Source organism: Brienomyrus brachyistius, chromosome 23 (assembly GCF_023856365.1).
Source record: "Brienomyrus brachyistius isolate T26 chromosome 23, BBRACH_0.4, whole genome shotgun sequence".
Classification (NCBI taxonomy): domain Eukaryota; kingdom Metazoa; phylum Chordata; class Actinopteri; order Osteoglossiformes; family Mormyridae; genus Brienomyrus; species Brienomyrus brachyistius.
Window position 1 is genome coordinate 636311 of NC_064555.1, and position 15449 is coordinate 651759.

At 42.3% G+C, this 15449-nt stretch overlaps 1 protein-coding gene across 6 annotated transcripts; it reads left to right on the forward strand.

Moving 5' to 3' along the window:
- The first annotated feature begins 67 nt into the window (after window positions 1-67).
- Window positions 68-12694, forward strand: sostdc1b (sclerostin domain containing 1b). Of its 6 annotated transcripts, none has more exons than XM_048992763.1 (6): window positions 68-329; window positions 884-952; window positions 1661-1743; window positions 2023-2162; window positions 6069-10226; window positions 11621-12694. In XM_048992763.1, the coding sequence occupies exons 5-6, from the start codon at window positions 10031-10033 to the stop codon at window positions 12064-12066; spliced, it is 642 nt and encodes a 213-aa protein (XP_048848720.1). In that variant the 5' UTR covers window positions 68-329; window positions 884-952; window positions 1661-1743; window positions 2023-2162; window positions 6069-10030; the 3' UTR covers window positions 12067-12694. The 6 variants fall into 6 exon arrangements, 4 of the variants coding, with proteins under 4 accessions (XP_048848720.1, XP_048848721.1, XP_048848719.1 ...); XR_007384919.1 differs by lacking the exons at window positions 68-329; window positions 2023-2162; window positions 11621-12694 and adding an exon at window positions 343-462 and having other exon boundaries at window positions 6069-6521; window positions 6871-6953; window positions 7806-8797; XM_048992764.1 differs by lacking the exon at window positions 2023-2162 and having other exon boundaries at window positions 6871-10226.
- The last annotated feature ends 2755 nt before the right edge of the window (window positions 12695-15449 follow it).

Sequence of the window (15449 nt, forward strand, 5' to 3'; positions counted from 1 at the left end):
AAAAATAAGTAAATCTACGACCAGTTATCAACAAGTTATTTACGTGTACTCCGATGGTCCGTAGTGTTTCATCCCTTCATGTCATATGTGGTATAACCCAAAGGCAGTCTAGTCTGGCGCAGAAGAACTGTTATAAAGTTGACTGATGTTAGTACAAATTATGTTTATGTTATGAATGACGCACTTATGCTAAAATAAACATCTTAAATCGCAACTTTACATTTCTCGCCGGTTCTCTGAAAGCAAACGGTCTTAGGACATCACTGCATGGCATCTTCGGAAGAAGATCTCCGCTCCGGAGAAGGAATTATTACAGGTTATTGCTGCAGGTAACATGAACGTCTTTTGTTTCTGTGTCTGTCAATTAAACGACACTGGGACACAGTTTATTTTAAAAACGCCAGACATACAACATGTTCTGTAGTGAATATTATATCGTCGACTCGTCGCGTACCTATACAGGTGAGAAAATCTGTGGAGAACTGCAGTGGTATATTGCTTCATTGTCGAGTTAGCCTGACATGAAAAAGAAAGTAAGAAGGAAAGAAAGAAGTTAGCCGTTATGTTATTTTTTATGTTAGAAATTTTTATGTTTATATTTTTACGTTATTTAAAGTTTTTGCTTTCGATCTAAAATTCACAAAAAGTTTATCACCTCAGGCGTTGTAATTTGAAATTAATTTAATAATTTCTAAATAACTGTGAATGTGATTTTAATTATATATATATATATATATATATATATATATATATATATATATATATATATATATATATATATATATATATATATATATCCGCAGCAAACTCAGTCGCCTTAGAAAGGCTTTATACTGTACTATACTACAGCATTACTTATATGCACTAATTTTCTTCTTGTCAGGGAGGGGCCGGAAGTTTTGCTTTCAGGCTACTGGGATGGACAGTCCTTCCAGTTACCTGTGTATATGTGGTAAGTGGCGCAAATGAAGCTACTTCATATCAACGTAGATTTACCGTTATTTTCCAACAAGAAGGATCGGATTAAACGACCAGTGGCGTTTTGTTTGAATCTCTGTGCTCTTTTCTGTAGGCCTACTAAGGGCTGATAATAGATGTCTGACAGTTTTAAAGAAGCCTGTAACCTTTAACTAAGTGATCCTTAGCAATACAGTTTTTGGTTGCAGCATATGTTATTATTATTTTTTTCCTGGACATGGCAGTGAATCCTGAGTTGCAGCCAAAGCGCTTAACGTCGTCCAGTAATAAAAAGATACCACTGAACGTTCTGGGGAGCCTTTATACAGAAACAGTACTTAATGTCTGTCAAAATCAGATGTGACAGGACTTGACATTCTGCTCCCGCTGGATGGCACATAGCTGCACATATTTGGCTGCCATGATATTGCTAAGATGTACGATATTTTAAGATGCTATGCAGTGTGTTTGTATTTCTGTATATTTCCTCTAGGAATGTGATTTCCCACAGTCCAAAAACCTACAGTTAGGTGAAATGTAAAATGGCAATAAAATGATAACGATAATTATCGCGATATATTCCCCTCGATAGCAATATGACAAATGTTCCATAAAATTTCGTTTTAACTTAAGAACAAACATATCGCCAGCGACATGCTTCGCCTCACAAAAGGATGTCACTTTCTCTTTGTCTACTTGTCAGGACCAGCATTGGAGTACAAGCGCAAACACAGCCTTGAAAACACAAACGAGGGATTTATTGAACAAATGAGACAATGCAATAGGGTAAGTAGAAGGCAGACAAAACTGTCAACAACAGGGTAACTCACTGGGAGAGCAGCTAAGTCCAAAGCAACGTGTTACAGTAATCGAGATCCAAAAGGAAACAGTAAAATTAAGTCTATGAGAAATACGATGGTAATAATCCACAGGGAGTTAAGAAAGGAGGCGGAATGACAGCTGCACCGTTTAAAATAATCTATTCATCTTCTATCTCAGACTTGTGAAATTCAAAATGCTGTTTGGTAGTGACAGCCAACACCAGGTCTCATGAACCATTTGCAGTATTTTTGGAGGCAGATGTGGTCAAGACCGTGACCCAGGTTCACGTTCACAGACAAGCTAGACCAGGATCCCTTGAAGCAGGGGTTGGATTGGCGTCTGCCTCGATGGGGCCTTTTACGCTTGTGTGTTTGAGGAGTGGGGTAAGTGACCGAGCTGCCTTTCAGGAGGTCAGCAATGGGGGGCTCCTTTACAACATCAACCCCATCAAGGTGTGGCCTACGGTACCTTAAAAAGATGGACTTTTCACCGAAATATTTCAAAGACAAAGACGCTGGGGTTAGACCAGTGTTTCCCAAGCCGGTCCTTAGGGATCCACAGATAGTCCAGGGAGCAGAAATGTGGACTGCCTGAGGGTCCCTGAGGACCAGGTTGGGAAACACTGGGTTAGACCATTGTATCTACAGGACCAGGCTGTACACTAATCAGAACAGTCAGGTTTTTATTAAACCAGATTGCAATAGAGTAGAATTTGAATCAACCCTCAAATTAAAAGCTCACCTGCAGTAATTAGTTATGGTTCAATGAAACGCTATAACTGATTGGGTTTTAGAGCACGGTTGTCCATAACTGCTGGGCACGGTCTCTTATTACTGCATTCGGTTTAATGCGCCGTTGCATTGCCGCATATTGCCGTACAGTTTGAATGCTGACCCTGCTGGATCCCATACAAGGTCACATGACTCGCGCTTTGAGTCAGGGTCCTTGCCACCCAGTCCGTCTAAATATAGCTGACTGGTAGTTATTTTAGTCTGGAGAGGAAAAGGTGGAAAGGAAAGTCTCACTAACTTTTTAGAGGTTTGTTCTTTTGGCTGGAAAGGCAGTGTGACTGTACTTCTTCATGCAAACGCCAGGCTTTGGGTGGCTGCAGGTTCATGTGCAGAGTGAGCCACTAAATCCATTTTACACCCATATTTTTAAAACCCAGAGTGAAGAAATTACTGTACTATACATTGCATATCCATTTATACATTGCATACCCATTTATACATTGCATATCTATTTACACATTACATATGCATTTACACATTACATATGCATTTACACATTACATATACATTTACACATTACATATGCATTTACACATTGCACATACATGTTCTTCCTTGGGATACAGGTGTCATTAAAATATGCACTTAGTGAGCTTTGGAACTTTAACAAAAGTTCTTCATTGGATTTTGAGGACTGAGAGAGTTGTGGTTCCCGATGCTGTAACACATGATGAGGAAGCCTGACTTTAGGTCGTTGACGGTCTCACCTCAAAAACAACAAAAAATGGACTTGATAAATTTTGGAAATTTGCTCTTCCTTTTCTATGGGACATTTATTCCCAAAAGATAGACTAATAGTTTGATTGTCGGGGGGGGCACAATAAAATGGACAGATTCCAAAGAATAGCCATCATGACAAAAAATCAACATTCACTCCTCTGGCCTTTGTGCTACAGAATCACTTCTGTCATTTGTCTTCCTTCATCAGATCGTTTTACTAGGTGAACGATACCGAGACCCAATAGCAAAGCCAGGAATCCTAGCGTGTCTGGGCCGGCAGAAAATCACATGGGTCGGTTCCATAAAAATTCACCTGGTGAGAATATCACTACTGACTCAGCTACATATATTTTTCATCAGTATTGAAGTGACACGTGGCAAGACCAAGACCGAATGAACAAAGAGAAAGAAACATCTATTTGCCTCTCAGCCACGCTTTCCCTCTGTTTGATCTAACTGTGCACACACATACCTATCAGACACCATGCGAATGCTGAATTGGTGAGCTAATTTCCATCTGGGTGGGGCTCCATGGCAGCGAAGAGCTTTAGGAATAAAATTTATAATTGGTGCTTTTTTGTCTTCTTTAAAAAGATTCACTAAATTAATTGAAAGACGTTAAGTCGTTCAGTGTGTACAGGGATAGGGTATTTATTGCTGCGTTCAGTGTTCAGTGTGTTCAGGCGTAGGGGTTAGGGTTAGGGGTAGGGTTAGACCGGAGAATTACGCACCCACCCAGGACCTGGAGAGAAAACCAATAATTTGGACATAAAATCAACATACAAATGGTGCAATCATTCTCAAAATGTTTTTGTTTCTTCACTTTGAATATAAAAGTCCACCTTCTAAAGCCCAGCCCTCCTTAATTGCTTCTTCAGTATGGGGAGAACATGCAAACCACACACACACACACACACACACACACATGTAGAGTCGAGGGTGGAAGTCGAACCCACCAACCCCGGGGGCTGTAATGTGACTGAGCTAACCATGTCAGATAATGCTTATCATTATATGAAAGTTGAGACAATCCTGTTTAGACCCTGAGAAATATTTTTCTCACGGGCGTTGATTTGTGTTGCTGTAGTTAAGATGACATTTTGCTTTCTGAGTTACCCAATAGGGTGAAAAGTTTAGAAAGGGTGAAAAGTTTAAAGTGTTATTGGTGCTTTATTAAGAATGCAACACTCCCCCCCATGCATATTGTGGAAGATATTATATGTACAGCTTGCAGCGAAGAGGAGGTCCTCTTTCATCTCCAGGTAATTTTGATCTGAACAGCAACTACTGGCAGTGAAATGACTGCAGTCGAGGTTCCTATAGCAGACTGAGCCGTCGTTGCTAAATGGATGATTGACGCGTCCTAGAACATGGTATTGTTGGGGAAAATTCGTGCTGTCAGGGGGCTGATTGTGTCATGCTCTTTGAATGGATATTTGTTATATATTTAGGTAGGTGAGTCATTTTTATACTTGGCAATTCCGAGGTTCACTCTCTGCAGAGAGACAGGGACTGTAGTTTCATTATTTTAAAAGGAGCGTCAGTTACGTTTTGATTATTATTTCACTTATGAGTTAAGATTTAAGATTTTACAGTCTTAGATTTAACGATCACTTCTTCAGTGAACGACTTAAGATTTTGCTTTGAGTTATCAGGCTCGTTTGGGGAGATTTCAACTAACTAATTCAACAAGTTTAAAGTTCTTATAATCTTATCTAGCTCTGATTTGAAGGAACTCAGGGTTTTAGTTTGTGCTACACTAGCAGGAAGACTATTCCATACTCTAACTACATGCTGTGTAAAGAAGTTCTTCCTCAAATCCAGTTTAAAATGTTCTCCTACTAATTTCCACTTATGGCCACCAGTTCTTGTATATTGAAGTAACTATTTGCTTGAACAGCCTCCAGCCCCTAGGACCCTAAGGATCGGTCTGGGTTGGGGGTTCAATGTCATGTGTTTTCATTGGGCACAAAATCTCTAACGGCACCCCTGCAATGAACCTTGGCTTTGTGTTGCTGAGGGATTTTCACCCTCTGGGAAGAATAGATTGGTTCCCTGCTTTAGAAGATCTCAAACTCATTGGGTTAAACTCAACCAGGACTGTTCCCTGCTGTCAACATGACCTTCCTCAGTGCTTGTTCTCATATTTGGACAGCGTGGCTGCGCGCTCCCACCGGAGCGGACCGGACCGGACCGGACCATCCTGCATGCCGCTCGTGCTAAAGCAGAGTCCCGCCATGGGCCAAGCGGGTCTAATTTTAGGCTGGTAACGCAGAGGCCTCATGTCTGCCATGTGAACAGTCTCACTGGGTCATTGCTCTTTGCTCAACCTACTCCTCACCCAGAGAGCAACTCAAATCCAAAGTTCTGAAGTTTTTCTCTCCTTCTGGGTCATATGAGCATAATGGAAGGTTCTGTTTCGACCCCGTGCTTGATAATGTGCAGAATACATCCCTCTTGTTACCGAGGAATTAACGCCTCTCCTCCCCCCACCAGGATCACCAGCACGTACCTGCATAAAAAATCTGTCACCCGCTTAGTCACTCAGACACTGTGCGGTTGGAGAACATAATGCTTTGCTGTCATTCAGCTTGCCGTGCGAGCTTGTGGTATCTAAGGATCGTGCTCTGTTCTGTGTCACGATACTGCTGGAGTCTCTTGCTGGTACTCTGTCCTCTGCCGAGATACTTATCAGGATGTCATAGTGGAGTGTGAGAAGACGCGGTGTCAGATGCTAATGCCCCCCCCTCTCTCTCACTGCATCCATTTCCTCTTCAGATGGTCATGCTGATCAAAGAGAACCCCCTGCTGGTGGACATAGGAGCCCTGGAAAAGTTATGGGGGGTGATGGATCTGATCAGCAAGCAATGTGTGAAGCAGCAGGACATGACCGAGATTCTGGCCATGAAGATGCACATCAACTGGGTCCTGCAAAATTGCCTCGAAGAGCATAACGGCAACCTGGACATTCTTGTAAAAGCCCTCACATGTCAGATGGGATTCACAAGCGCCGAATTCTGCACCACATGTGGTGACAAGGGGACGGCCAAGCGATGTTCTGACTGCAGAATGCTACGTGTGCAAAGCGGATGGTTTAGCGTTACCCAAGTACCCAACAATGGGCAGGGTGATGTTATTACCCTCTTTTGGGAGGGCTTGTCCCTTCTGGGTGACGCGTTGCGGCTCTCTGCGTCTAAAACTCCACTATTTCATACACAAACAGACCTGCAAGTACGTCCAGGACCAGAGGCAGAGGCCAAAATAATGCAGTTTTTTTCAGATTAGCTTCAGGCTAATTAATTTTTTGAATGACCACAGTTCCTTATGCAATTGAGAGTGCCATTGCAAGGCTGTTATTAAACCGATACAAGGAGATCAATGGGCAAAGGGTAATTTTACAACTAGCACCTGTGAGTTTGTATCTCATGAGCAGAGTTTCTGCTGGTACTTTGTAACTACGTGTATGACCATCTGCAAGCTAGATGTCATGTGACCAGGTTCTTGTTTTGGTTTATGCTCTAACCATTTCCTCACTCTGCAGAGCTGGCTAATGTCTAGTGATTTTATTGTTTTTTTCCAGCAGAGGGCATGAAGGCTGCCAGCTCATTGGAGGATCTGTGCATGTTTTCCTCTGATGTCCAGGAAGAACATCTGGGCACCTGGGTGAGCATTAACCATCAAAGCAGCCAGGATGCTAGCCTTCTCCCCAGCTGCTCCAGGCCCCCCACACCATGTGACCGTAGCTCCCAGGCCCCCACTGTACCTGGAAGCCCGCTGGCCCCTACCGGCACCTGACAAACACAAAAACCACCAGAAGGTTCTGTTAGAGATTTAGAGATGAACATGTACTAGAAACAAATTTAAAAATGGAGGCCGACGTGAGATTGGATTTCCTTTTTATATAAGGCACGGAAGGGGAGGAGGCAGATGAAAAGAGAGGAGAGAGAATTCCTTCTTTCCCCACCCTTGTTTTCTGCACCCTAGAAAGTCAAATTCCCCTGTAAACATTAGCAATTTGCATGCAGGTAGATCACAAATACTACAGTTGTCAGTCCTTGGCCTTTATTTAAGGTAGCGTGCACTGCTTTTAGCTGTAAACTTTGGCAGCATGTTGAAGCCATTCTGCTGATGGGTCGCGAACACGTGACCTTCTGTGCGGGACGTCTCACAGCAGCATGCAAATGGTGCCCCGTGGCACTCAGTCTCACTTTCCACAGTTTTCCCATTACCATTCTCACTTTTCTCTGACTTCTCATCCGTCTTTGGTTCCGGACCCCGGGTACACAGTGTGAAAACTGTGATTTAATCATCTGTCATCTTGTCCTGCAAGCTGCATCTCCCAGAGAGGCGTTACAAGCATTACAGAAATATAATGAATTGGGTCCACTAGTGTGACACGAATCTGTTTGGACAGTCCTGTTTGATTAACCAGTGATCTGACGATGATTTGGTGAGTATGTCATCCCAAGCTTTTGTTCTCAGCTTTGCTTATTTGTCATTTTTTGCTTGACACAGGATGTCAGAATTACCCCATTAAGTGTTTTCCTGGCCCAAGGGGGCTACTGACCCCCCAACAGCAGAGGGTGTGACCATGTGGCAGGAGACTGATTCGCCTGGTTGGCTGCTTTGTTTCCGAAGCATCATAATGACTTTTCTGGGCTTGTTACCGCGTTACCTGAAAGTCACTGTGTGTCTTTTCTAAAATGTGCAACCTTTGATACTAAAATGGATCAGAACACATGCTTGTCAGACGGCATCACTGAAAGGCCGCAGTTCCTCAGTCCTGTGACAATTTGGATTTGAAATATCTTCCCTGTATCACTATTAGCGGTATTGGTCCACGACTGAGCTCTTAATTGTAAAAAAGAAACAGATCTTCTCGTCAGGTTCAGCTTCCCACATTTAGGAGAAAACTTACATTAAAATTGCGGTTTACTGATGTACCACCAGGGGGCAGACGTTCACCTTTAGCAATATTTTCGGTAATATCAAAATGTGTAAATATGAGGTACTGTAACGTCGTAGATAAGGCCATTATTTAAAAAGTACCAAATTGTACCTTTGAGGGTACAATTACTTGTCACTGGGGCTGCACTCTCAAGAGTCTGTCAATTGTACCTTAGCTGTAGGTAAATATACGTACGTACTAAGGTACAGAAATGGACCTTGGTGTATAAAACTGTACCAGGGCTGCACGTTTTTTCTGACAGTGTGAGATCGGTCATGTCCTGGCTCATGAATAATACAAAACCACACAGGTTGTTCAATAAAGATCCATGAACAATTAATGGGCATTCTTAAAGATAGTAAATACTTTTTCATTAAAAAAAGTTTAGATTTTTTGTTATCGCGAATTCATGAGCTTTTCTTTTACTTGTATTCCTGGACAAAGTGTAATAATAATAATAATAATAATAATGACATCACCAAATACAGTTCTGATTTCTCCGGGGAAAACGTAGGTACGGTTTAGTATAATTTAAGCATTAATAAAAACTCTGACAGCTGTTGTGGATCCTTCACTCTTCGCTAATAAACCAAATTGTTACGACAATAAGAGCTTCTCTATATCATGTGGATGTAATAGTACGTATAGGGAGTTACACAGGCCAACTTTGATCCTGATATTTTCCAGCGTGTACAATTTCTGCCCGACATCATTCCCATCACTGAAAATGTCAGAGAGCTTGTCAGGGGTATTCTTCTTCTTCTGTATTTCCACGATATTATCTCGACTCCTGTGTAATTATATTACGCATATTAGGCCCATAAAACGAGAAGTTCTAATTGTGCGCACACTGCACGGTGTCGAATATACTGATCCTCTTTCCAGCCTGTAGGTTATCTTTTATTTCCGCGTTTTTTCTTCCTAAGCCTGACAGCAAAGGAATTGGAATTGTTTTGCAATGGTGTGCAAAAGCAGCCCAGTGACAGCACAGAAAGTGTTCAGCTGTTTAAATAGATAAAATCGGAAGTTGCGCTGGATTGGACCGTAAGATAAATTAAATCAAGCACCACCAATAATAATGTCATTCATGAAAAATGCACAGCTTGTTAAAATTACAGTTTAATAATTAACGACACATAATGGGAGCGGCTTGGTGGTGCAGTGGTTAGCACTGTTACATCACACCTCTGGGACTCAGGTTCGAGTCCCCGCCTGGGTTACATGTGTGTGGAGTTTGCATGTTCTCCCCATGTCGTCGTGGAGTTTCCTCCGGGTACTCCGGTTTCCCCCCACTGCCCATAACATGCGGTTTGGAAAATGGATGGATGATACATAATGCAATAAATAGCATGACTAAATGCATATACTAGGAACTATTCAGAGAAATGCTTTATTTAGATAACTGCAAATCCTCTCAAATAGCCACTTAAAGAAGTTCAGTCTAGCAGAAAAGGAACCTTGTCAGTCTAACTGGACTTGTAGACATTTAAATAACCTCCGCAGATGGTAATCCTGATTGCTGGTGGTAACATGTCAGTTAACCTCTCCCAAACCCTAAAGGTACCTACTGTAAGTACTGCTGCTTCTCGCCGAATATCAAGGGGGTGTGGTCACCGATGCGATCACTCTAGTTTCATTCATAAAACTTGCCGCGATCTGCCTTTCCACAATCTCAAACTGCGCTCGTCGAATCAACGGATGGATACATGGTAACGGTGTTTTAGTTAAAAGGCAATATCGTTGGAAAAAACTGCCTCTGCGTACATCGGACCGGCTTCGGATCAGCTACATCATGACCTCCATCACATGCGAATACTCCCTGTTGTTTTTGTTTTGCATCTTCATGGATAGCTGTCAGTCGTTTAGTAATGATGCTACGGAAATCGTGAATTCCCACTTGGATTTCTCAGCCCTGGACACTCCGAATAATACTTCTTTAAATCGAGCCCGTAACGGAGGAAAACGCTTGGGCAGCACAGAGAGAAGTGGTGAGTTTATTTCCACAATAACATCTTCTTGCTAAACAATATCATTCAGCTCTTCATGTACGTAAAATTACTGTACTGTCGCGTCCTAATCATGTCATGCAAAGTAATACTCAGTGACAGGTACACCGATGCAAAGTACTATCTACTTAGTTTCAGGTGTCTTAACCGCATTAATTACAACACAGAAATGTTCGGAATAGCACATATTGCGCGTTTTTACAAAAAGGTCGAGTTTTTTTTTTCAGGGTATACCATCGCAATTACGCACTTCAAATAGCAATAATTCATGTAGGACGTATTAGTGTAGTTTTTAAGCTGCTACCTGTTTTAAGTAGAAAACTGCAAATGAATGCACCTGACACGGCGTTTGCGGCCGTGTCAAAAGGCGAAGGTTAAGTCTACAAGCGATTGCAGGTAGCACTTCTGGCATTTACCGAGAAGAATGGGCGAAAATGGAGATAAAAGGCGCATCTGACGACTAGATTGTCTGCTTTTTTTTCCTCCATCAGGAAGTATATGATTATACCTTTTGCTGTACGGCTTGTCCTGAGCTCACAGGAAATGCCCAAGGAAACATCTGTCTGTGCACAAAGACGAGGTGTGGCATAGTGGCTAAGAACTAGATTTGTAGTTTAAGCTTAAAGGAAGCACCTCACCGACACCACTGACATATGGGTTTAATTTGCTTCTAAAAATATCCTGTCATTATGTGAAACTCTGAATATGAAAATAAAACATAAGATGTGTGTGAATTTATATCTCATACTTAAGCGTTACATCCCAGGTATAAATCATGGCTGAGTGCAAGATGAACACCAATCCAACAGACTACGCCTCTGCAATAAACTATAATAACTTCATAATTACAGCACATAAATACGGAGCTCAGGAAATAGCCTATAAATAGCGTAAGCTATTCTCTCAGCTCCCCTACAGAAGTGTATCTTTGCAAAAGAAGCAGATGTACAAAGATCATCCATCTATCTTTGGGGAAGATGGTGGCACAGGAGGTAGTGCTTTCGTTTGGCAACTGGAGGGTTGCAGGTTCGAGCCCTGGTTCCTCCTGACCCCATCAAAGTGTCCTTGAGCAAGACACATTACTCCCGGTGAGCAGGTTGGCACCTTGCATGGCAGCCTCCGCCACCGGTGTGTGTATGAGTGTGTGGATGGGTGAATGTGAGGCATGAAATGTAAAAGCGCTTTGAGTCCTCGTAGGAGTAGAAAAGCGCTATATAAATGCAGTCCATTTACCATTTACCATCTATCATCCACAGGCCAGAGCACCTAATCCCTCGTTTCCTATAAAATAGGGGGGGGGGGACTTCAAGGCTAAATTTGCATCAGCACGCATGTGCGCATTCATGTACGTTGACCGGTTTGTATTTCCTCCACAGAGCAGAGCCAGGTCGGATGCAGGGAGCTCCGGTCCACCAAATACATCTCCGATGGCCAGTGCACCAGCCTGAGCCCCGTGAAGGAGCTGGTGTGTGCCGGCGAGTGCCTCCCGCCTCACATGGTCCCCAACTGGATCGGTGGCTACGTTGGCAAGTTCTGGGCCCGGAGGGAAGGCCAGAGCTGGAAGTGCGTGACCGACCGCACTCGCACCCAACGCATCCGACTGCAGTGCCAGGACGGCAGCACCAGGACCTACAAGATTACGGCGGTCACCTCCTGCAAGTGCAAGCGTTGCTCCCGGCAACACAACGACTCCGGTCACAATCTGGAAAAGGGGCCGGCCCACGTGCGACCCCAGGAGCCCAAGGGCAGGTCCCTGAGGGCCAAGGGCAGGAACCATGGGGAGCTCAAGAAGAAAATGACACCTACAGTGGAGCATGATTAATGTGCCATGCACCTGATCTGAGTGCGTTCAAGCACTGTGTGTGTGTGTGTGTGTGTGTGTGAGAGAGCGAGAGAGAGAGAGAGAGAGAGAGAGAGATAGCGTCTCGGTATGTACAGTGCTCATTCTCCGAACTGACATCATGAATTGATTGAATGTTTTCCTGTCCTCTCAAACTGAACAGGAATACATCAACTGTAAACCTGACATTACAGATGTATAAAGGACTTATCTTTGTATAATGCCAAAATTATGAATTGCTTGAATATATTGACTGATATTTTGCAATGATTTGTTTTTTATAGATGGAAAAAGGAAGAAAAAAACTTTTTTAACTTTCGTCTGTGAAAGTAACACAACTGGACAAACTTTAAATGGACATTTACAGAATGGGCCTGGCTATAGGCCTGTATCTAACCCTTTAATTTTATTGTGTGTTTTATCTTAACAGTTTGTATTTGCATTTGGAATTGTTTTGCAGCTGATTCTTGTAGGCACTTAGTGTTTAAAAAACACAGCTAAGAATAGATTTTCTTATAACGTACCTTTTTATGACGCAATGTAGAAAAACTGTCGACTGTTGAAATATACACTTTGTTTTGCTCATTTCAATAAAAAATTAAAAACTGGAGATGTAAATCATTCAGACTTAACTTGCTGAACATATCATGAAGAAAGCAGCCGAACATGAAACGCGTTTAGCGAGAGACGGCATGGCAGAGACGCCCATTCCAGCCCTGGGGGGAACAGCTCACGAAACTAAGAAGTACATGAATAGATTACTTAACGCATAATCCTTTATGGGTCTTTTATAAGGTGTTGCTGTTTTTGTGTAGTCGTATTGTAGAAGTGCTCCGAGAAACGAAATGGGAACCCCTCATTTTCTCAATCAAAAGATTCAGTTAAAAAAAAACCATTACTGTCCGTGTTCAGATACAGGGCGGCGAAATTGCCTGTCAGGGGAGATCCACTGCATTTCTCACCACGTCTGTTGTCCCCCTAGCTACGTTACCAGTTCACGAGAGGCACATAGATATCTCCGTCGGCAACCGGGGGACGGGAGGGGTGGTGGGGTAGTTTCAGAGATAACCGGGGCCCCCAGCACGTTACCTTTCTCTGACTTCTGCCTTGTCAGGGTGTTTAAGTGCTACTTTTCTACCCTTTTGGCGTAGATATTGATATTGTTCTAAAAAAAAAAAAAAACTACACGAGAATAGCAGATATTAGACTAACTACCATCAGGCTAAAAGCAGTGGTGCTAGGCACTAACAATCCACAGACGGCCAATGAGTAGCTCTTATAAGAACAATTACATATCGGATTAATATTCATTGGCATAGATGTTTTGCTCTTCTGGGCATAATTTCTATTATAGAGGAGCAGACCAAATGAGTATCTGTGCTCCATTTGAAACTGGGATCTGCTTAAACTGGTCTTAAAAAAACGATGGAAAATAACATATGAAGTTTATTTTCCCATTTGGTTTGGTTTAGAAAAATCTAACTGTCACATCTTGACTGTGTTCCTTCAGAGTTTACAGTGGCTTTGTGGATCAAAATGCAGAAAAAAATAACATGTTATGAAAGTCGCAACTGAGAGAGCAGGCTAAATGTATCGCAGTTTCACTGCAGTAGTGAGAGACAAAACAAAAGCTATGAAACAGGACAGATACTGACAGGGTGCATCTGTTTCATCCACCAAAAAGCAGTAACCTTATAAAACCTTATAACCTTATAAAAGTTAATAATTTCCATTTTTGACTAAGGTGACCTCAGGACATCCTACTTAATGCACATCAGTGACTATAACACAATATAACACAACACATGGCATGGAAAACAATTAAACTAACCCCTGTCTCTGGTCATAATCAGACAGGTTACAATCTGTTCCTCTTAATTCAACCCACAAGAAAACACTCCGGTCTTCAGTCTAGACATCGGTTGGACCGTGAGTTTCGTAAGAGAAACCGTCTCTTGTTTTGGGCGACAGGAGGCACTCAGATGCCGTAATCACCTGTGCGGCGAAGCGCTCGCATACCTTTGGCCACTAATGCCCCCCAGAACCGGTGTATGAACTGCTGATCCACAAGACGCATTAACAGAAACCTTAAAGTCATACGGCCAAACAATCCCATGGTCCTACCTGGCACCTAATAACATCAGGCACTATAAAATCCAAGTAAGAACCGTGGGGTTTCAGAATATGGACCTTACAGCATCACAGTGTAGGGTGACAGTAAGGCATCTATCGGAGGAGAGATCCCGCAAGTGTGAGTGTGCCTCTCACCTTCCACATAATCCCAGAAAATCCCAGGAAATAGCTCTCACTGTTCTACACCGTGAGGGGAAAAAATGCAGCCACTCTATCAATCTGCAGCATTAAGGGATGTAAATAATAGTGAGATTGACATAATATTCAGAACGAGCACCTAGATAACATCCTGTGGTTTTGACGGAGCACTTAGGAAAATAAGGCTCAATAGATGCAGGGTTTGAAGTGTATTTTGCAATGAATATCTGGCATATTCTTGGCGGGCAGTTTAATTCCTGGGTTTACTTGATTTTTTTTTTCACGTCCTCACTTAAAAAGAAAACATATTTTTCAACCGAGTAAATTTGGGACATCTGCCTTCACCTCTTAACTGTGTTCATCTGTGACAAAGGCTCTCTGTTCCTCACTTCAGCTAACACTAAAAAGTCTCGGGATTTCAACATTCAATATGTGCCGCTATTCTGCTGTGACGGCATTAAATTTGAATTTAATCAGGCTGAGACTGATATACAAATATGGGGACATTTTTTTACTTTGGAAAAAGGACTCGCATCAGAGAAAATTTTGAAAAGTCGTTTAACATCTCGACTAAATGTTTAAACCCGGCCAAAAAATGGCTTCTGCAATCTGTACACAAATATAAAAATGATGGATAGTTTCGTTTGTTCACCCGCCACTGCGTGTTTGAAAAAAAAAAATAAAGTCAGAAAAGCATTGGCCCGAGTTTCCAAGTAATTGATGTTCAACCTTTCAAAAATGGCATAAGATTGTTTCAGAAAAGTGTTTCTGCTTTCTATTTCATACATCACAGCGAATAAAATATGGTAAACAACTAACCAGTGTGAATGACGTCAGCAGCGCCTCAGATGTCGTGTTAATCGGAAATATGTTACCCAGGAAATGTGTGTTTGCTATATTTGTGATGACGACTGTGTCAACTTGTCCGCTAAAGAAACAAAAGGTTAAAAGAATAACAATCACAAACTGGGCCTTCATAGCTGGAGAACGAGGCATTGCTACCTTTGTATGAATATGTTGGGAGGTCATGATGGATCTAACAGAGCAATAATAGTGAGGATGACTAATGGTGATGCTCACTACTGCCTAGTGCA